The sequence below is a fragment of the Diabrotica virgifera genome, chromosome 3 (genome assembly GCF_917563875.1).
Source record: "Diabrotica virgifera virgifera chromosome 3, PGI_DIABVI_V3a".
In the NCBI taxonomy this organism is placed as follows: Eukaryota; Metazoa; Arthropoda; class Insecta; order Coleoptera; family Chrysomelidae; genus Diabrotica; species Diabrotica virgifera.
Window position 1 is genome coordinate 97278770 of NC_065445.1, and position 17693 is coordinate 97296462.

The window sequence follows — 17693 nt, forward strand, 5'->3', positions numbered from 1 at the left end:
CTTCTTATAACTACAAGTGACTGAAACATCGAAACAATAATAATTCTTACTGTGTTATACAGAAAAAGGCAGTAGAAGTGATTAATCTCATATTTATCGACAACACTGTATGGTCCTCACTTGATGAGCTGTAAGGAAATATACACGTAAAGTTGTCCTCACTTTGTGCGCATAACGAAAAAGTATATACAGTCTCACTTTAATAGCTGCGTATAATGGCCTCACTTGGGTGGCAATATACTTGAACAATACGGGACACATATACGTAATTTTTTTTGTGTATACTCGTCATTTTTTAATTGCTATTTACTTGTCAAGGTCACTATGAAGAGTTGAAACGATTATGTCTACGTTTTCTACCGGTCCTCACTAAGTGCGCGTAATGTCAGGACCTCACTTTGATATCTGTGCATAAATATATATATATATATATATATATATATATATATATATATATATATATATATATATATATATAAAAAGATATATATTTCAAAATTAATTTACGTTTACAATTTATATTTTTTAGAAAGAATTTTTATGTTTTTTATAATTATGTTAGTTATTTTGTAAACCACGAGCAGTAAGTTTTTATTTTTCTAGTTTTCATCTAAATTTAAACATTTGTATTTTTAGATTGTCTTGATAAAGGAAATAAATTGTCCGAAAGCTCGACAAAAGTTCAAAGTGTTTCACTTCTAATCAGCCCAAAACACATTGACTGCATTCCCCAAAATTATTCTTTTTGTATTATTAACAGTCACTACATATTAATAATTATATATATATATATATATATATATATATATATATATATATATATATATATATATATATATATATCTTTTCGGCGTAATTGTGTGCTTCTTATAACCATTTGCCTTTCTGTTGCAAAGCCTATGATTCTTTGGCCATTATCGTTCGACACCTCATGCTTGCTATATTTCCCTATTATGTGCTCGTATATATTTTCTCTTCCGACTTTGGCGTTGCAATCTCCCATTACTATTTTAATGTCAAACCCTGGTAATTTACCATATATGTACTCTTTCCAATTGCTCGTAGAATTCATCTTTTTCTTCTTCTGTGGCGTCTTCAATCGGTGCGTGTACATTTATTATACTTATGTTTCGTTTGTCCCCATTTTAATCTTATTGTGCATAATCTATCTGATATTGATTGGAATGCCATTATTCTTTCCTTCCATTTTCGCTGTATTATAAAACCTATTCCTAATCGTCTGGTTTCTCCTCCGCTTTTAAAAAATACCGTGTCTTCTATTTCTACTATTTCCGTCTCCAATTGTTTTGTCTCTTGTAAAGCTATTATTTCTACATTATATCTTTTTATTTCTCTAATTAATTGTTTGAGTTTTCCTGTTTCGCATGTGCCTCTTACATTCCATGTACCCAAGTTGACTTTAGTTTTCTTTTTGTTGTTATTTTTACTTATTGCCTTGTCCCTTGTTTGCATCGTGTCCGTTTCATTTATCTCTGTTGCTAACTGTATCATGTCATTTTTCGGATTTTCTTTTTTATTTCTGTCTCGTTTTGTTTTATCTTCATAGTTCCTCTTCTTTGCATTGTTCGTCGTCATTTGTTTCCTTTCACTTCTGTCGCTTAGTTTTTTGCTTTGGTCTCTACCACCAACGTTCGATTCATGCCATCCCAGCGCCATATTTCATGATCGGCATATATTTTCTTATATCCTACTTTCACTTTTCTCCCTTCCTTTCTTAGTTCTTACGCTTTTCGTCTGACATGTTTCTGTACAATTCTGTCGTTCTTTGATAGGTCATCGTTGATATACACCAGACCTTTTTCTCGATTTCTCAATTTGCTTTTGTTTCGCATGATTTTTCTTTTATCTTCTTCCTTTTCAAGCTCAACCAAACAAACTTTTTCTCGTAACGTCACAGCCTTCTCTATTTGTACATTCTGTCTGCATAAAATTTTTCATTGCATGCTTTAGGATATCTGGGACATTTGTATCTATGTTCAAACCCTGTATTATTATATTTTTTCGCCTTTTTTGATTTTCCAAACTTTCAAGCCGTTCTTCTATTATTTGATAAACTGCGTGTTTTAGTTTTGTGTTTTCTTCTCTTAATGTTATATTCTCCTGTCTTAGCTCTCTTATTTAATCTCTATATTATTTCTGCTCTCTACTAATCTCGCTGAGTTCTCTTGATTGTTCCTCGATCTTTAAACTTACTCCTGCCATATCATTTTCATAATTTTTTGTACATTCTCCTCCATTTTCTCCTTTCTGTAGGAGGGAGATCTGCTTATTTTTCGAGTTGACGTCAAAATAAACTTATTTTAAAGTAAAACTTTGGCTTATTCTCCTTAAAAACTGTAAATTGTATTAAGGTGCCACAAGAAAATAGCTTCTGCTTCAGAACAGTACCTATAAACAACTCCAAACTTTTCAAAATATATACTGTAGCTAATCGATAAAGCTGCGAATCAGTAACTCCCTGTCAACTCAATAAATGCAAATAACAACAGGAATACGCCATTTTAAAGTAAAATTTTAGTCAGAGGAAGATTACATTATCCTTACGTCTCAGCATGGTAAAATGTTACATATAGCCCATAATAACATAGGGGGATGAAGCATTGTCCCTCAGTAAATCGCATAGAAGCCTTGGAAATGAGGGCACTTCGTAAGCTAATGCTTATCTCATGGGTTGATCATATTATGACAAACGAGGAAGTGTTAAGAACCGAGCGGCAATTGTTACAAACTATTAATAACGAAAAGTTTTCTATTTGGGACGTACAATGAGAGGTCATAAGTATGTGGTCTTGGGATCTATTTTAATAGGCAAATTAGAAGGGAAAAGAGGTCCAAGAAGAAGGCAATATTCGTGGCAACGAGATATGAAGGATTCGAAATGTAGGAGAAATTTTTGCGCTGGGGAAAGAGGAACAATAATTATTACAAACAGATTGCGGATGAAAGTTGTCTACAGGCTGGAAGCCTATGACACTTGAAGAGGAAGAATGGATCTATACTTTTTCAAATCTTGTCTATCTTAGTTTCTTATTTGCTGTCATTAAACTGTCCTAAATAATAAATAATATTCCGATAAGTCACTAAACAAAGGGGGCCGGTGGAGATTCAACAATTATTACATTATAACACTAGATATAAAAACGTGTGAACCTGGTATTTATTTACTTCTAAGTACTCTCTATTGTTAAGAATTTATACTTTGACCTTTCACTTTTTAATACAAACCAGTTTACCAAACACTAATATAAAGTTTATTTACATTACGTCACGAGTTTTATAATTATTAGTTACAAATACAAATTCTACAAAATCTACCTTCATCTACGAGGATTAAAAATTATTTTTATATCTGATTGTATTGTTTTCCTGTATTTTTTCGTCCTTATCGTTCTTAGTATGTTCATTTTTTGAATATATTTTTCGTGCACTGAATATATTGTGCACTATTTCTTTCTCACTATTTTTTGCCCCTACCTCTTTGTCATGTTATTTTTCTCTAAAGTTTTATTCAAATTATTTTTTTAATTTAACGGTACTCAACGCCTAACAAAAATATGTAAGGACATAATATGTTTCCTTCCTACTCCTACTTGGTAATAACCTAATACTTGAGTAGAGAGTAGGAAGTACGTTGGATTTCTATCAGCCAAAAGAGCAAGCAGGTTTTAGAGCAGTATATGGCACGAATGATCATTTACAAGTAATTAAGAACTTAATAGAAAAGAGTGTTGAATATTACAAGCCATTAGTCCTGAGATTTGTTGACTACGAAAAAGCTATTGACACCATAAGTCATCAAAAAATGCTAAAAGCCTTAACAGAGTGTCGTATAGATCATCGCATAAAATTTAAACATGATTAAATACATCTATCAAAATGCGACAGCAAGCGTGAAACTGGCAGATAAAAAGACCAACGCATTTAAAATAAAACGGGGAGTGCAACAGGGACACACAATTTCGCCAAAATTGTTTACAACATTATTAGAGCATATGTTTAAGAACGCAAATCTGAGTGAAAAAGGAATTAATATCAACGGAGAAATACTTAGTCATTTGGGATTCGCTGACGATATTGTTCTGTTTGGCTATTGACGATATTGTTAGCCTCCTTATAATTTGGATTCAAAATCAACCATACAAAAACACAAATCATGACAAATCTTGTGTTAAGCGAAAAAATTTCAGTAAATGGCATGTCTATTGAAGAAACCACCTCTTATAAGTACTTAGGACATGAGATACGCATAGGAAGAGATAATCGAACGTGCGAACTAAGCCGCCGCATAGGACTCACTTGGGTGGCATTCGACAAGCTTAGCTATATCATTAAGTCAGAACTGCCTACTATGTGTCTCAAAAGAAAAGTCTTTGATCAGTGTGTGTTGCCAGTACTTACTATGGTGCAGAAACTTTAACAATAACCAAAAAAGTAAGAAATAAAATTTGTGTTACCCAAAGAGCCATGGAAAGCTCAATGGTAGGCATTTCTCGTCGGGATCGAATTACGAATAGGGAGATAAGATGGAGAACAGGAGTGACGGATGCCATAGAAAGAATTATGATCCTAAAGTGGAACTGGGCTGGACATATAGCTAGAATGTCGGACAACAGATGAACACAGCGAATAATACACTGGAGACCAAGACAAGAAGCATATCGAAGTAGAGGTCGTCCGCCAACCAGATGGTCCGATGACATAAAACGGGATCGACAAAAACTGGATGCAAACAGCACAAAACAGAAATGCATGGAAAAGACTAAGGGAGACCTATATCCAGCAGTGGATGGATCCGCTGATATGTCCTTAAATATTTTTATATATTATATTTACAACAAGAACAACAAGAATGTAGATCAAGCATCCTAATAAGCATCCTCCTCTCTTAAAAAAAAGGAGACAAGTCGGACCCGGCGAATTACAGAGGAATTAACTTATTACACAAGTTTAAAATTAACAACCAAAGTGATAACAAACAAACTGAGTAAAATTGTAACATTAGCAGAAGATCAACAAGGTTTTAGGTCGGAAAGATCATGCACCGACGCTATGTTTATAATGGGGCACGTTCAAGAGAAATCGTTAGAATACAACAAACCGACATATTTATGTTTCGTGGATCTTAAGAAAGCATTTGACAGGGTCAAATTAAAGGACGTTATCCGTTTGTTATACTCAAGAGAGATACCTCTAGGAATAATTAAAACGATCAAAAACATCTACCAGAACAACACAATAAAAATAAAAGTAGAACATGAACTAACTGACCCAATTGAAGCTGGCAATGGCATAAGATCGAGGGATTCCCTGAGGCCTTTATTGTTCAACCTGATCATGGACGAAATAATAAAAAAAAAGGAACTAAAAAGGGTACCAAATGGGAGAAGAACAACTTAAAATAATCTGCTATTCAGACGATGTAATACTAATATCTCAAAGTGAAGATGATTTATAACGTATGCCGCACCAAATTAATATAACCGCCAGAAAATTTAATATGTTAATTTTCCCAAAAAAGACAAAATGCATGGTTATAACAGATAATCCAATAATATGTAAATTGGAGCTGGAGGGTCAGAAAATAGAACAAGTGATGGAGTTTAAATATCTAGGCATCACACTATCTAGCTACGGAAAGCGCTCGAAACAGAAGTGGAGGATCAAGTGAATAGAGCAAACAGAGCCGCAGGTTGCCCGAATGACACAATAGAGAAATAAAAATATCGGAAAAGAAGTGAAAGGCAGAATTTATAAAACAGTCATTAGACCAATAATGACATACACGGCAGAAACACGACCTGACAGAGAGGACAAAAAGATTGCTCGAAACAGCGAAGATGAAACCCTTCGAAAAATCGATGGTAAGACACTATTGGACTGCTCTAGAAGTACAGATATACGACGGAGATGAAAGGTGAAGAACATTAATGACTGGGTAACAAAAAGAAGAGTAGAAGAGAATGACCAGATAAACCGAATGACAATAAATAAAGTAGTAAAGGCAGCGAGTGACGCAGACGGTTCCTCAATAGAAAGACGATCACTGAGAAGATCACGAAAAAGATGGAACGACAACTTACTGGAGGCACATTGAAAAAACAGACAGAGTCATGTATATACAAAAAGAAGAAGAAGAAGACGCCATCTTCCCTTATTTTTGATTTCTTCTAAACTTGTTGAATATATCTTTCATATGATTTCTTTTACATTCCTTTTTTAATACCAGCAGTTTAATTTCCGAGTTTATATTATATTTAATTTCCCAGTTTAAGTTCTTTTTTTTTCACTGCAGCAGAATTCCTTCCCTTTTGTTTTCACTGCAGCATCCATTTGGCTTGCATATTGTAGAAGCTTTGGAGGTGTCACCAGGAAAATGGTCCAATAAGTTTTTCAATTAAAAATCTTTTAAAAATATTTTATTTTACAAATATTTTTATTAGGTTGAAAAATTTAGTCTTTCATTTAGCAGATGCCGCTATCTTCACGTCAGTTACAATGGGGGACTAATATGTCGAAATTTTTTTACTTGGACTAGAGAAAGCAGCCTATGCATTCTCTGAAGAGCCTCTAACAAGAGGTGAAATCGTCGATAAGAGTGCTGGCTGCACTTTCTACTCTAAGTAAAAATTAAGACAGTTTTGGCTTCGCATTCATCATCATCATCATCATCATCATTGGCTCGACAGCCCTTTCTGGGTCTTGGCCTGTTCCAGGATTCTTCTCCACTCTGTTCTGTTTCGTGCTTTTTTTCTCCAGTTTTTTATTTTTAAGATTTTTATATCATTTTCCATTTGTTCTAAATATCTCAGCTTCGGTCTTCCTCTTGTTCTTTTTCCTACTGGCATCTGTTTGAATATTTTGTTTGGTATTTCGCCTTCTTCCATTCTTTCTACATGTCCCATCCAACGCAGCCGTCCTATTTTAATGAATGTTATGATATCTGGATCCTGGTATATTTCGTATAGTTCAAAGTTGTACCTTCTTCGCCAAATTCCATTTTCTTTTGTGCCCTTATATATGTGTCGCAAGATTTTTCTTTCAAAGGTGGCTAGCAATGTTTCCTCTCTTTTAGTGAGTGTCCAGGTTTCTGAGCCGTATGTGAGTACCGGTCTTATTAGGGTTTTGTATATTTGGCATTTTGTTTTCCTTGCGACGTTGTCTGATCTTAGTTGCCGAATTAAGCCATGATAACTTTTATTGGCAATAAATATTCGCCTCTTCACTTCCTCTGCTACGTTATTATCAGATGTGACTAGGGATCCCAAGTATGTAAAGTTTTTTACCCCCTCAATGTTGTATTCTCCTATTGTTATATTTTGCGGCTGCCTTATTTCTGTGTTTTTACTTACCTGCATATATTTTGTTTTGTTCTGGTTGATTTTCAGGCCACTATTTTGTGCAGCTCGTTCTATTTGATTGAATGCCTCTATCATTTCTCTTCTTGATCTTGCGATTATGTCAACATCATCTGCAAATGCTAGTATTTGCACGCTTTTATTAATTATTGTTCCTCGAGTATTGACTGTTGTGTCCCTCATTATTTTCTCGAGTACAATGTTGAACAAGATGCATGATAGAGCGTCTCCCTGGCGTAGTCCCTTTTTCACATCTATTGTTTCCGTTAGTTCGTTTTGTATCCGGATTTTACTTTCTACTTTTAGAGATTCTTTTATCAGTTCTATTAGTTGTGTTGGTATATTAAATTCTTTCATAGCTTTTATGAAGAATTCTCGGTTTATATTGTCATATGCGCTTTCGAAGTCTATGACTTCATATGGCTTCGCATTACAGCTGAATAAAAATGGTATACATTTTTATTCTTTTTTTTTTTGTTTTGATCTTCTAAAACTAAAAATCATAAATTCATAAGAGGATGCCCCCTGTATATACACTGGGTGCAAAATTATCCGGACACCTTAAAAATGGGTCATTTTTGATGTCTCGAATTTCCTAAACCTGTTATCCGATTTAAGTGATTTTTTTAATATATTATAGCCTTATTCTTTAACAATATCACTGTAATAGTATTGTTGCTAAACAGTTAAATTTTCATTGTATACCGGGTGTATCAATCAAACTGTGTTTTTTTCTCAAAGTTCGCATCACCCTGTGGAATATACTAGCATTTATAAAATACTGAAATTAAAACCCAACTATAGCCCCATGTTTTCTCGACATTTTGTTTTTTAATTCATTCTCTTATGTTGAATGATAAAAAAGTTAGGTACTTTAACAACTAGCCATGTTTTTCATCAATACAGCGTGTTTTTAAATAATAATTGGCAAACTTTAAGGGGTAATTCTGCATGAAAAAATAATAACAGTTTGCTTTATCAACGATATGTCTGCAAATTCTTCGTTTCCGAGATAGGGGGTGTTGCAAGTTTTCTTACAAACTGACGATTTATTTATTGCTTTAAAACCGGTTGAGGTATGCAAATTAAATTTGGTGAGTTTTAAGAAGTAGTTACTGCACATTTTTTTACATACAATTAAGAATTTAATATTCACCATTGGCGCGCATACGGGTAATATGAGTGCTTATATTATCCGTATGCGCGCCAATGGTGAATATTAAATTCTTACTTGTATGTCAAAAAATGTACAATAACTACGTCTTAACACTTACCAAATTTCATTTGCATATCTCAACTGGTTTTTAAGCAATAAACAAATCGTCAGTTTGTAAGAAAAATTTCAACACCCTCTATCTCAGAAATGAAGCATTTGCGGACATAGGTTTATAAAGCAAACTGTCATTATTTTTTCATGTAAAATTACCCCTTAAAGTTTGTCGCACTTATTTAGAAACACCCTGTATTGATAAAGAACATGGCTAGTTGTTAAATTTCCTAACTTTTTTATGGTCCTACTTGAGCGAATGAATCAAAAAACAGAATGTGTAGAAAACATAAGGCTATAGTTGGGTTTTAATTTGAGTATTTTATAAATTCTAGAATATTCCACAGGGTGATGCGAAGTTTAAGAAAAAACACAGTTTCATTGGTACACCCGATATGCAATGAGAATTTACCTGTTTAGCCACAATATTTTTACATCGATATTGATGAAGAATAAGGCTATAACATATTAAAAAATCACTTAAATCGGACAACAGGTTTAGGAAATTCGAGATATTAAAAATGACCTATTCTTAAGGTGTCCGGTTAATTTTGCACCCCAGTGTATATTATTATAAAATGTAATTTTTTTACTTATTAACCAATTGTCTGGCTAAATAGGTCTTGAACCTAAGGCCAAAAAACATAAAAAAGAGGATGCCTCTGTGTTATATGTATAAGGATATACCTATACGTGTGATTCATAAGGATATACCTATTAATATTTAAATGGTAAGTATTGAAACAACATTAAGCGCTCCTTATACAAATTTAACATAATATCAATTTACATTGTTTTGCATTCAACCAATGTTTTTTATGGATAATAATGATGCATAAAGAATGGTTATCGTTAAGCACTGTGTAACAAATTAGTTGCCATAATCACTAATAGTGATGGAGAGGATATAATTGAGAATTGTATTTTTTCAACACTCCTGCAAAAATATAGACCTTTTACAAATATGTACATAAAACGTCGTATAGCAGAATGTTAGCCAAAATGCAAATTTGATGGAAAAAGTTAATAACAGGAACTAACTACAAAGGATTTTGTTAGTTTGATCTATCCAAACTGATTTATTTATATTTTTTTACTCTGCATGAAGGCTAAAAGTAATTTAAAACGATAATATATATTATAACAGATCATGTAGTTTACCGGTGACGAGGTGTTGGGACATTCTTCTTCATTATTTTCCAATTGACCCTGTGATTGACTCTGCGGTGTCCTTCTCATGTCTTGTCCAAAACAAAAAAACTAATCACTTATTTCCTAGCACAACACGAACACTGTAAAACTGCATCCATCGGTCGCCATACTCGCGATGCAACACAAACAGCTGTTTCCAATTTTTATTATTCAGGACGTCGTTTTTCGACGTCGTTGGCGGCCATGTTGGACGGCGTAGTGCGTCTGTGTGGGGACACCTCGACACAACGCAACGGTGCGCCTGCCGCGTTGTTTCTGATGACTAGGTAAATGGATAAATGTGTTTGAACGTCGATATTTTAGTGGTACTAAGAGATAATTAAAATAGGCCAGTCATTGGTAACATAGACGTTTTATTTTATATGATATACGAATTTGTACAGGGTGAATTAGATTTTTTTACCAAAATATGGTTATTGGACCAAATTACTTACGGGGAAAGGCGCAAAATGTCGCGTGTCAAAATTTTCAATGTATTTTAAATGTATTAGTTTTTTTTTCAAATCTTGAGAAAACTAATAAGTATTTTTGAAAAATTTAAACACAGAATGAAAGATTACATTATTACTGAGGGCCGAAAGTCCCTAAAAACTTCTATAATGTTTATTTTAATAAGTTACAAGGGTGAAAATAAAAGAGAAAATTTGGTGTGATTTTTAATTGCAAATATTTCATTCAAAAGAAACTTTTTACTTATTATAAGGGACTTTCGGCCCTCGGTAATAACGCAATCTTTCATTCTAGTCTAGTAAAATAAGATTACACTGCATGTAAATCAAAATGTAAATTCGTACAGGTTGGAACAAATTTTATATGAAAGTTTAAGTGAGTACAAAAGACATTTTCAAGAAAGTATGCAAATCATATAAGGGGATCATTGTTTAAATAATTAAAAGGGGTAATTTTTGCACAATATTTATTTTTTAAATGCTGAGGTAATTTACATTTTAATCAAGGTCTTTAGTTTTTTTTTCTACAAAGCTGAAGGAAAAATCTTTCACCTAAGACTTACTAAATTAAATTTGACACCCTATTTATATAAATAATTATATATAAAATTTAAAAATCAAATTTGCAAAAAAATATTTTTTGCGTTTTAAGTACGCACTATAAATTATTTTATTTAATAGGAGAAGTTGCGCTGTTACCAGTTTTAAGCAAAAAAAAATTGGTTAAAAAATATTTAATAATTTATGAGATATTTAATTTGGTTTTCAAATGCTACTATATTTTCAATGGCAAAAACGCGGTTGTTACCAAAAGAATATAAACCTGTTTAAAATCTCATTACTTTTATTTTTATGTATGTTTTCGATAAATGTATTGATAAATTCAAATTTCAATTTAACTCCCCTCTAAAATGACATTTGAAAATTGTTCTAATTTATTTATAATTTGCTTTTTCCTTGGAATTTTCTACTAATTAACAAATTTTTTGTCGTTTTTTCTTCTTCTTTTTTTTTACTTACCTATAGTAAAAGATATAGTTTTGCTTATAGAGGTGGTTTCATTAAGAATGTCCAAACTCTGAGTTGTCGATTCTAGACCTCAAAATATTATGATTTAACCAAAATCACTTAAATAAAATATGGCTCCTTATTGAGTTACAGGGTGTTTTATTTAAAAATTTAAAAATTATTTTTGCTCAGCAATTTAAAACTATTCGACGTATCCTTTTAATACTTAGTAAAAAGTGTAGGTACTATACACCCTACGAAATCTTGTTAAATACAGGTTTCCGGCTATTACCAGAGGCGTACGACAAGGGAAAGCAAATGGTTGACCCTTCCCAAATTCTACGTCACTGGCGAAATTGCCGTTTTAGCGCAATTTTTACATTCTCCAATACTCTCTATGTAAATAACTTACTCTTTCGAGATACTTAGTTTTCGAGATACTTGAAGTTAAACATGTAACGGCACAGTTATTTTGATTAATGTTTTTAAAATATATTTTACGAAAATAAATGAAAAATATATTTTACGTTGCCATGGGGATTGCAAACGGTATTTTTGCCTAAAATGTTCTACTCTCAACAAAACAACGGCAAAAACTCTACTGGACCCAAAAAATTGTCATTTAAGATTCTTCTGTTCTTTATGTGAGTCTTCTCGCCTCAGATATTTAAATGAAAAAATAAACGATTTATCAAAAAATCAAATACCACAAGAGAATTTTGACGCCTTAATTCAAGTCACAAAAAAACTCAATGATAATTTGACAATTTTCATCGAGACATATGATTTATTAACCGAAAATGACGGCAAATTAGACTATCTGACAAAAAAAAATTGACGAGATCCATAAATTAAATAACCTGCTAAATCCTCAATATCTTTTAAAATCGATAAGGCAGATGGAACAAGATATCTTCAATATATCGTCAGTTTTTTTCGGCTGTTCCACTGACACAATTAAAAGTCCAAGATTCAAATTCATCTGAGATAAAATTGGGAGTAGAGAGGCTCTCTTCAAACATAAGTGAAATATCAAATCAAATGAGTAACCTTTCAAACAAACTACCTGCTATACCAACGAAGAAAGAGGTAGTGAAGAGAAACATAGTAAGGTAGTGTCGCCAAATAAGGCCAGTGTCTTAATTAGGCCAATTGCAAATATTTTCTTAAATATAGATATTATATATTAGAGGTCACCGTAAATGTCTTTCTCAGTCAAAATCGTCTAAGCCATTCAGTCGGTAATATCACATAGCAGCGCCAAGTAGACTAGACACGTGTTTGTTACGGTGCGGAAGTTCGTTTATAAATTTTAGGTAAGTTATAAAATTACTAAAATGGTACTTAATGAATATAAGCCAATTATTTTTTCTTTGTAAAGCGATAGTAAATTAATACTTTTTAAGGAACTGGAACTGTTTTTTCTCTATATTGCTTTTTATTATTTTTTTATGTTAAATAAAAAAAGTAGACAGTGTCCTAATAAAGCCAATTGTCCTAGATGTGTGTAAATGTGCGATATGTGTGCTTAATGTATTGACAAATTTTTGTTCTTAATATGAATAAAAGTTTCTTTCACTAAATTTTGTATTTGTTCTTTAATTCTTAGGTTTAAAATTTACTATCCACCTCAATTTGCGTAAAAAATGAAACTGGCCTTAATAAGCTACCAGTTCCTAATAAGGCCAAATATTCCAGATTTATTCAATGTTAAAATTTTATATTCCTTTATTTATTTAGTAAGTATTTTATCCTGAAATTCGATAGCTAAAATGTTAGGCAATACGCTATACAAGAGTTTTCCCCCATATTGTTCCTGAATAAAATATTACAGATATTTAAACGTTAAGGTGGCCTTAATTGGCGACCTTACCTTATATGCCACTACAGGTACCCAAACTGAAGACACTCATTTCGAAGCTGGTCCAGTCAAAAAATCAAAAATTGCAGAAGATAGATGTCACTTTGTCGTTATTAGCAACTTAACCCCAATTTACACCCCTATTCAAGTAGTTCACTACATTAAAGAGAAGCTAGATATTAAAGAATATATTCGATGTTACGCCCTACTTCAAGACGCCAACACAGCAACTGGTTCCTCATTCAAAATAGGCATAAAATCAAAAACGTCCATCGACTTATTATTTAATAAGGAAATTTGGCCACCTGGTGTCAACATTAAATGGTCCACAGAATCATCATACTCTGAACCAAAGACTTCATCTGAACAAAATATGAATCCGAAGTACATCAGAAGCCCGGTTAGCTTGGAAAATCCAATTACCATTCCAGGCAACAACAAAAATGAAGTTGAAAACACAAATATATTTACAGATAAGCAGGCCATCACAGTTTGCAAATCCAAAGAGCCTTTCCGTTCCCATATCAATTTTATTAAAAAAGATACTTTGGAACCATCCATAAATTTGGATCCTTAAACACCACCAAGAGTTAGACTAAATAATAACTCGAACAGTCGATACCTTCTTGCAAGATTAAGGGAACCGGATATCTTAAATGCAATTAAACTACATCTTGCTTTTCTTCACGACCAGCCTTCTTCTGTATTGTATGATGGATACACCAACACCAGCGTGAAACTCTTTTTGGCTTCCGACGGAGTACCTACTAAGACCGAAGAACTAAGAAAAGTTCTTCTAGAATTTAACCATGCCTACGGAATTGGTCCAGCTGAAGTGGAAGCTGATCTTGCCGCTTATAGGTCCTACCTCAGTTCAGAAAGAATTATTCACCTACAAACGTCAAGGGAATGCCACCGAAGTTATTATTCCACTGGCTCTCCAAAGCGAAATTTTTAAACAACACGACGTGTTCTGAGGGACTAGAAACCTCAAATTATTTTAGTGATGACAACTTTGGCATGGTTCTGATTAATATTCGTTCTATAAGAAATAAAACTGATGAATTATTTTTGTTTCTGGAGGAATTAGGGACACCCTAATTCTCTCTAGAAATAATGATTTTTCTCCGGTAACAAAATACGACTTTTTGTTAAGTGAATCCGTCTTTGAGTTTTCCTTAGTTTATAATAAAAATCTTAATCTTTACATTATTTGCATTTATAGATCACCTGACTCTACCGTGGAACTATTTTTTCAGAACCTGCTAAATTTGTTAGATGACCTGCCTCATAAAAGCAGAAAAATTCTATGCGGTGACTTTAACATTAATTATGCTGCTGCTTGTGCTACCCAAGTCCCTGGTCAACATATTTGAATCGTATGGTCTCTCAATGCACGTTAATTCTCCTACAAGGATTACAAAAACTACATCTACCATAATCGATTATATTGTCTCAGATTTCTCACCGCTTGATGTCTGCTCTACAGTTATTAATGCGGGACTATCTGATCATGAAGCAGTGTATACGAAGTTTAACATCTTCAGCAAACCCTCCTCAAAACCCAGACGTTTAGGTAGGATTTTTTCCGCCCAGAATTTTCGTAAATTCCAAAATTTATGCTTAACTTCTAAGTGGCAATTTCCTTCTATGGACGTGGACTATAATTTTAGTGTTTTTCTAGATAAGCTTATCCGCATCTTCAATAAGGCATTTCCTTTAATTCCTATTAAGCCAAAACATCGAAAATCTTGGGTTACGAAAGGTATCCGCATATCAGCCAAGAATATGCGTTCACTTCTATACATCAAGAAATTTACTACCAATGTTTCTGTCACTGAATATATCACGAAGTACAGGACAACATATCTAAAACTTGTCAAATCAGCTAAAAAAGCCTATTATCAAAATCGTCTGGGAAGCTCTAAAAGTGTTGCAAAAGAAACCTGGTCTATAATAAACGATCTTCGAAATAAAACTCACACAGCTCAATAATTTTCCCTTCCAAATCCTGAGAGTCTAAACGATTACTTTGTTAATGTGAGTAAAAATATAACATCAACTATTTTGCCGCAAAAAAATCCCATTTCCTATCTCCCTAATTCAAGAAAGGTCTCGAATTCATTATTTTTAAAACCAGTCGATAACTCTGAACTGACCCAAACAATCAATAGTATTAAAAGCAAATCATCCTGTAGTACTGATTTTCTATAAAATTTTTCTCTAATCTCACAGAAAATGTGTTGGAAATCCTCGTCTCAATAATTAATGATTCCTTTGAAAAAGGTAAATGTCCAGAGTGCCTAAAGACAACCACTATTATTCCTGTTCATAAGGGTGGCGAAAAATCTAATGCCTGCAACTATAGACCTATTGCCTTACTACCGGTACTCTCCAAAATTATTGAGAGACTCATTAAAACTCGACTTATGTCCTTTATCGTTGATAACAACATTTTATCTCAAAATCAATTCGGCTTTTTAACTAATAAATGTACCACTTATGCCATGTTTTCTGTACTACATGAGGTTAATCAAGCACTAAACAATAATCTTTATACTACCACTGTTTTCTGTGACTATTCCAAAGCTTTTGATTGTGTAAATAACGACATCTTGATTAAAAACTAAATTTCTATGGAATTAGAGGTATTTCTTTGAATTGGTTCCAATCCTACTTGAATAATAGGAAACAACTAATTAGAGCAAATGATACTGACTCTAGTCTCAAAAACATTGTATGTGGAGTACCGCAAGGTTCAGTATTGGGTCGTCTTCTGTTCCTTATCTTTATAAATGACATCACTAATTTAAAAATCGATGGGAAAATTTTTCTTTTTGCTGATGATACCAGTATCACTTGGAGCAACTCAACTATAGCATCTCTTCATGAAACTATAACTTCGGATCTACTGACGATAAAGACCTGGTCGGAATCTAATTTACTCTCTTTTAATGTAGATAAAACAGTAACATTATCCTATAAAGGAGTTCTTCAACCTTTGCCTCTTAATAACAGCCAGATCAGTACCGTTGATTCTGTAAAATTTCTTGGTATTTTTTTAGACAGCAACCTCAAATGGTCCCTTCATATCGATTCGTTAAGTAAGAAACTCGCCTCAGCTTGCTATGTAATAAGATCTGTCTCAAGGGAACTCAATTTAGCATCTTCTAAAATAACATATTTTTCGTTATTCGCGTCTCATCTTCGATATGGTCTTCCTTTTTGGGGTTCTAGTACAGCTGCTCAATTTGATGTTATTTTTAAATTGCAAAAAAGAGCAATAAGGTATCTGCTTGGCCTCAGAAGATCTACACATTGCACAAGTTACTTCAGGAATCAAGGAATTTTAACACTTGCATCTTTATATATTCTAGAAACGGTTTGTTTAATTCGTAAACACCTTCATGCCTTTCCAGCACGGCCCAATCATCTTTACTCCACCAGAAATTCAATCTTTGATATTTATTTACCGATCCCATGCACTGAATTAGTAAAGAAATCTATATTATATTCCGCAAAAAAACTTTACAACCATCTGCCTTTACAACTTAAATCTGCAACATCTTTCCCAAAATTCCGTAAACTGACAAAAGCCTATCTATCTAAAAGACCATATTATTCAATAGAAGAATTTCTTAATGAATAACTAAGAAAATTGGGTTTTATACGCAAAACTGTCAATTCCTAATGTTGTATTTTATTTGTTGTAAGTATGTTCAATTTTCAATTTGCAATGTATATAAATTTTGCAATTAATTGTTTTTGTCTTTGGTTTTATATCTTATTTACTGTATATTGACGATTTATCTAATTTTATTAAATTGTAGTTGTTATTTGTTGTTGATATTATTTTTCTTTTGACTATGTGTAAGCTTTGTCCATAAAATTGTAAAAATTTTCAGTGACAATAAAGCATATTTCTATTCTGTTTTGTGCCGCTTAATTTTTAATTTCAAATATCTCGAAAGCTAATGATTTTATCGTTAACTGAAGACTGAACAGTATATTATTCATTCTTAACTTCCCCCTCTATAAGCAAGACTATATCTTTTACTATAAGGAAAAAAAAAGAAAAAACGACAAAAAAAATTTGTTAATTAGTGAAAAATTCCCAAGAACCGGATTATCGGAACAGCATTTCAAAATGTTACATCACCGCGACGTTATTAAAAAAACCAATTATAAACAAATTAGAACAATTTTCAAATGCCATTTTAGAGGGGAGTTAAATTGAAATTTGAATTTATCAATACGTTTATCGAAAACATACATAAAAATAAAAGTAATGAGGTTTTACACATATTTATATTCTTTTGGTAACAACCGCGTTTTTGCAATTAAAAATATAGTAACATTTAATAAACAAATTAAATATCTCATAAATTATTAAATATTTTTTAACCAATGTTTTTTGCCTAATACTGATAACCTAGCGCAACTTTTCCTATTAAATAAAATAATTTATAGTGCTTATTTAAAACGCAAATATTATTTTTTGCAAATTTGATTTTTAAATT

At 32.6% G+C, this 17693-nt stretch overlaps 1 protein-coding gene across 2 annotated transcripts in view; it reads right to left on the minus strand.

The window, feature by feature from the left end:
* Positions 1 to 10122, minus strand: part of LOC126881965 (uncharacterized) — a 121662-nt gene extending 111540 nt beyond the window's left edge. For both annotated transcript variants that reach the window (XM_050646714.1, XM_050646713.1), the window contains exon 1: positions 9805 to 10122. In XM_050646714.1, the coding sequence (XP_050502671.1) occupies positions 9805 to 9882 (78 nt within the window). In that variant the 5' untranslated portion in view covers positions 9883 to 10122. The remainder of the gene's footprint in view (positions 1 to 9804) is intronic.
* Between the last annotated feature and the right edge of the window lie 7571 nt (positions 10123 to 17693).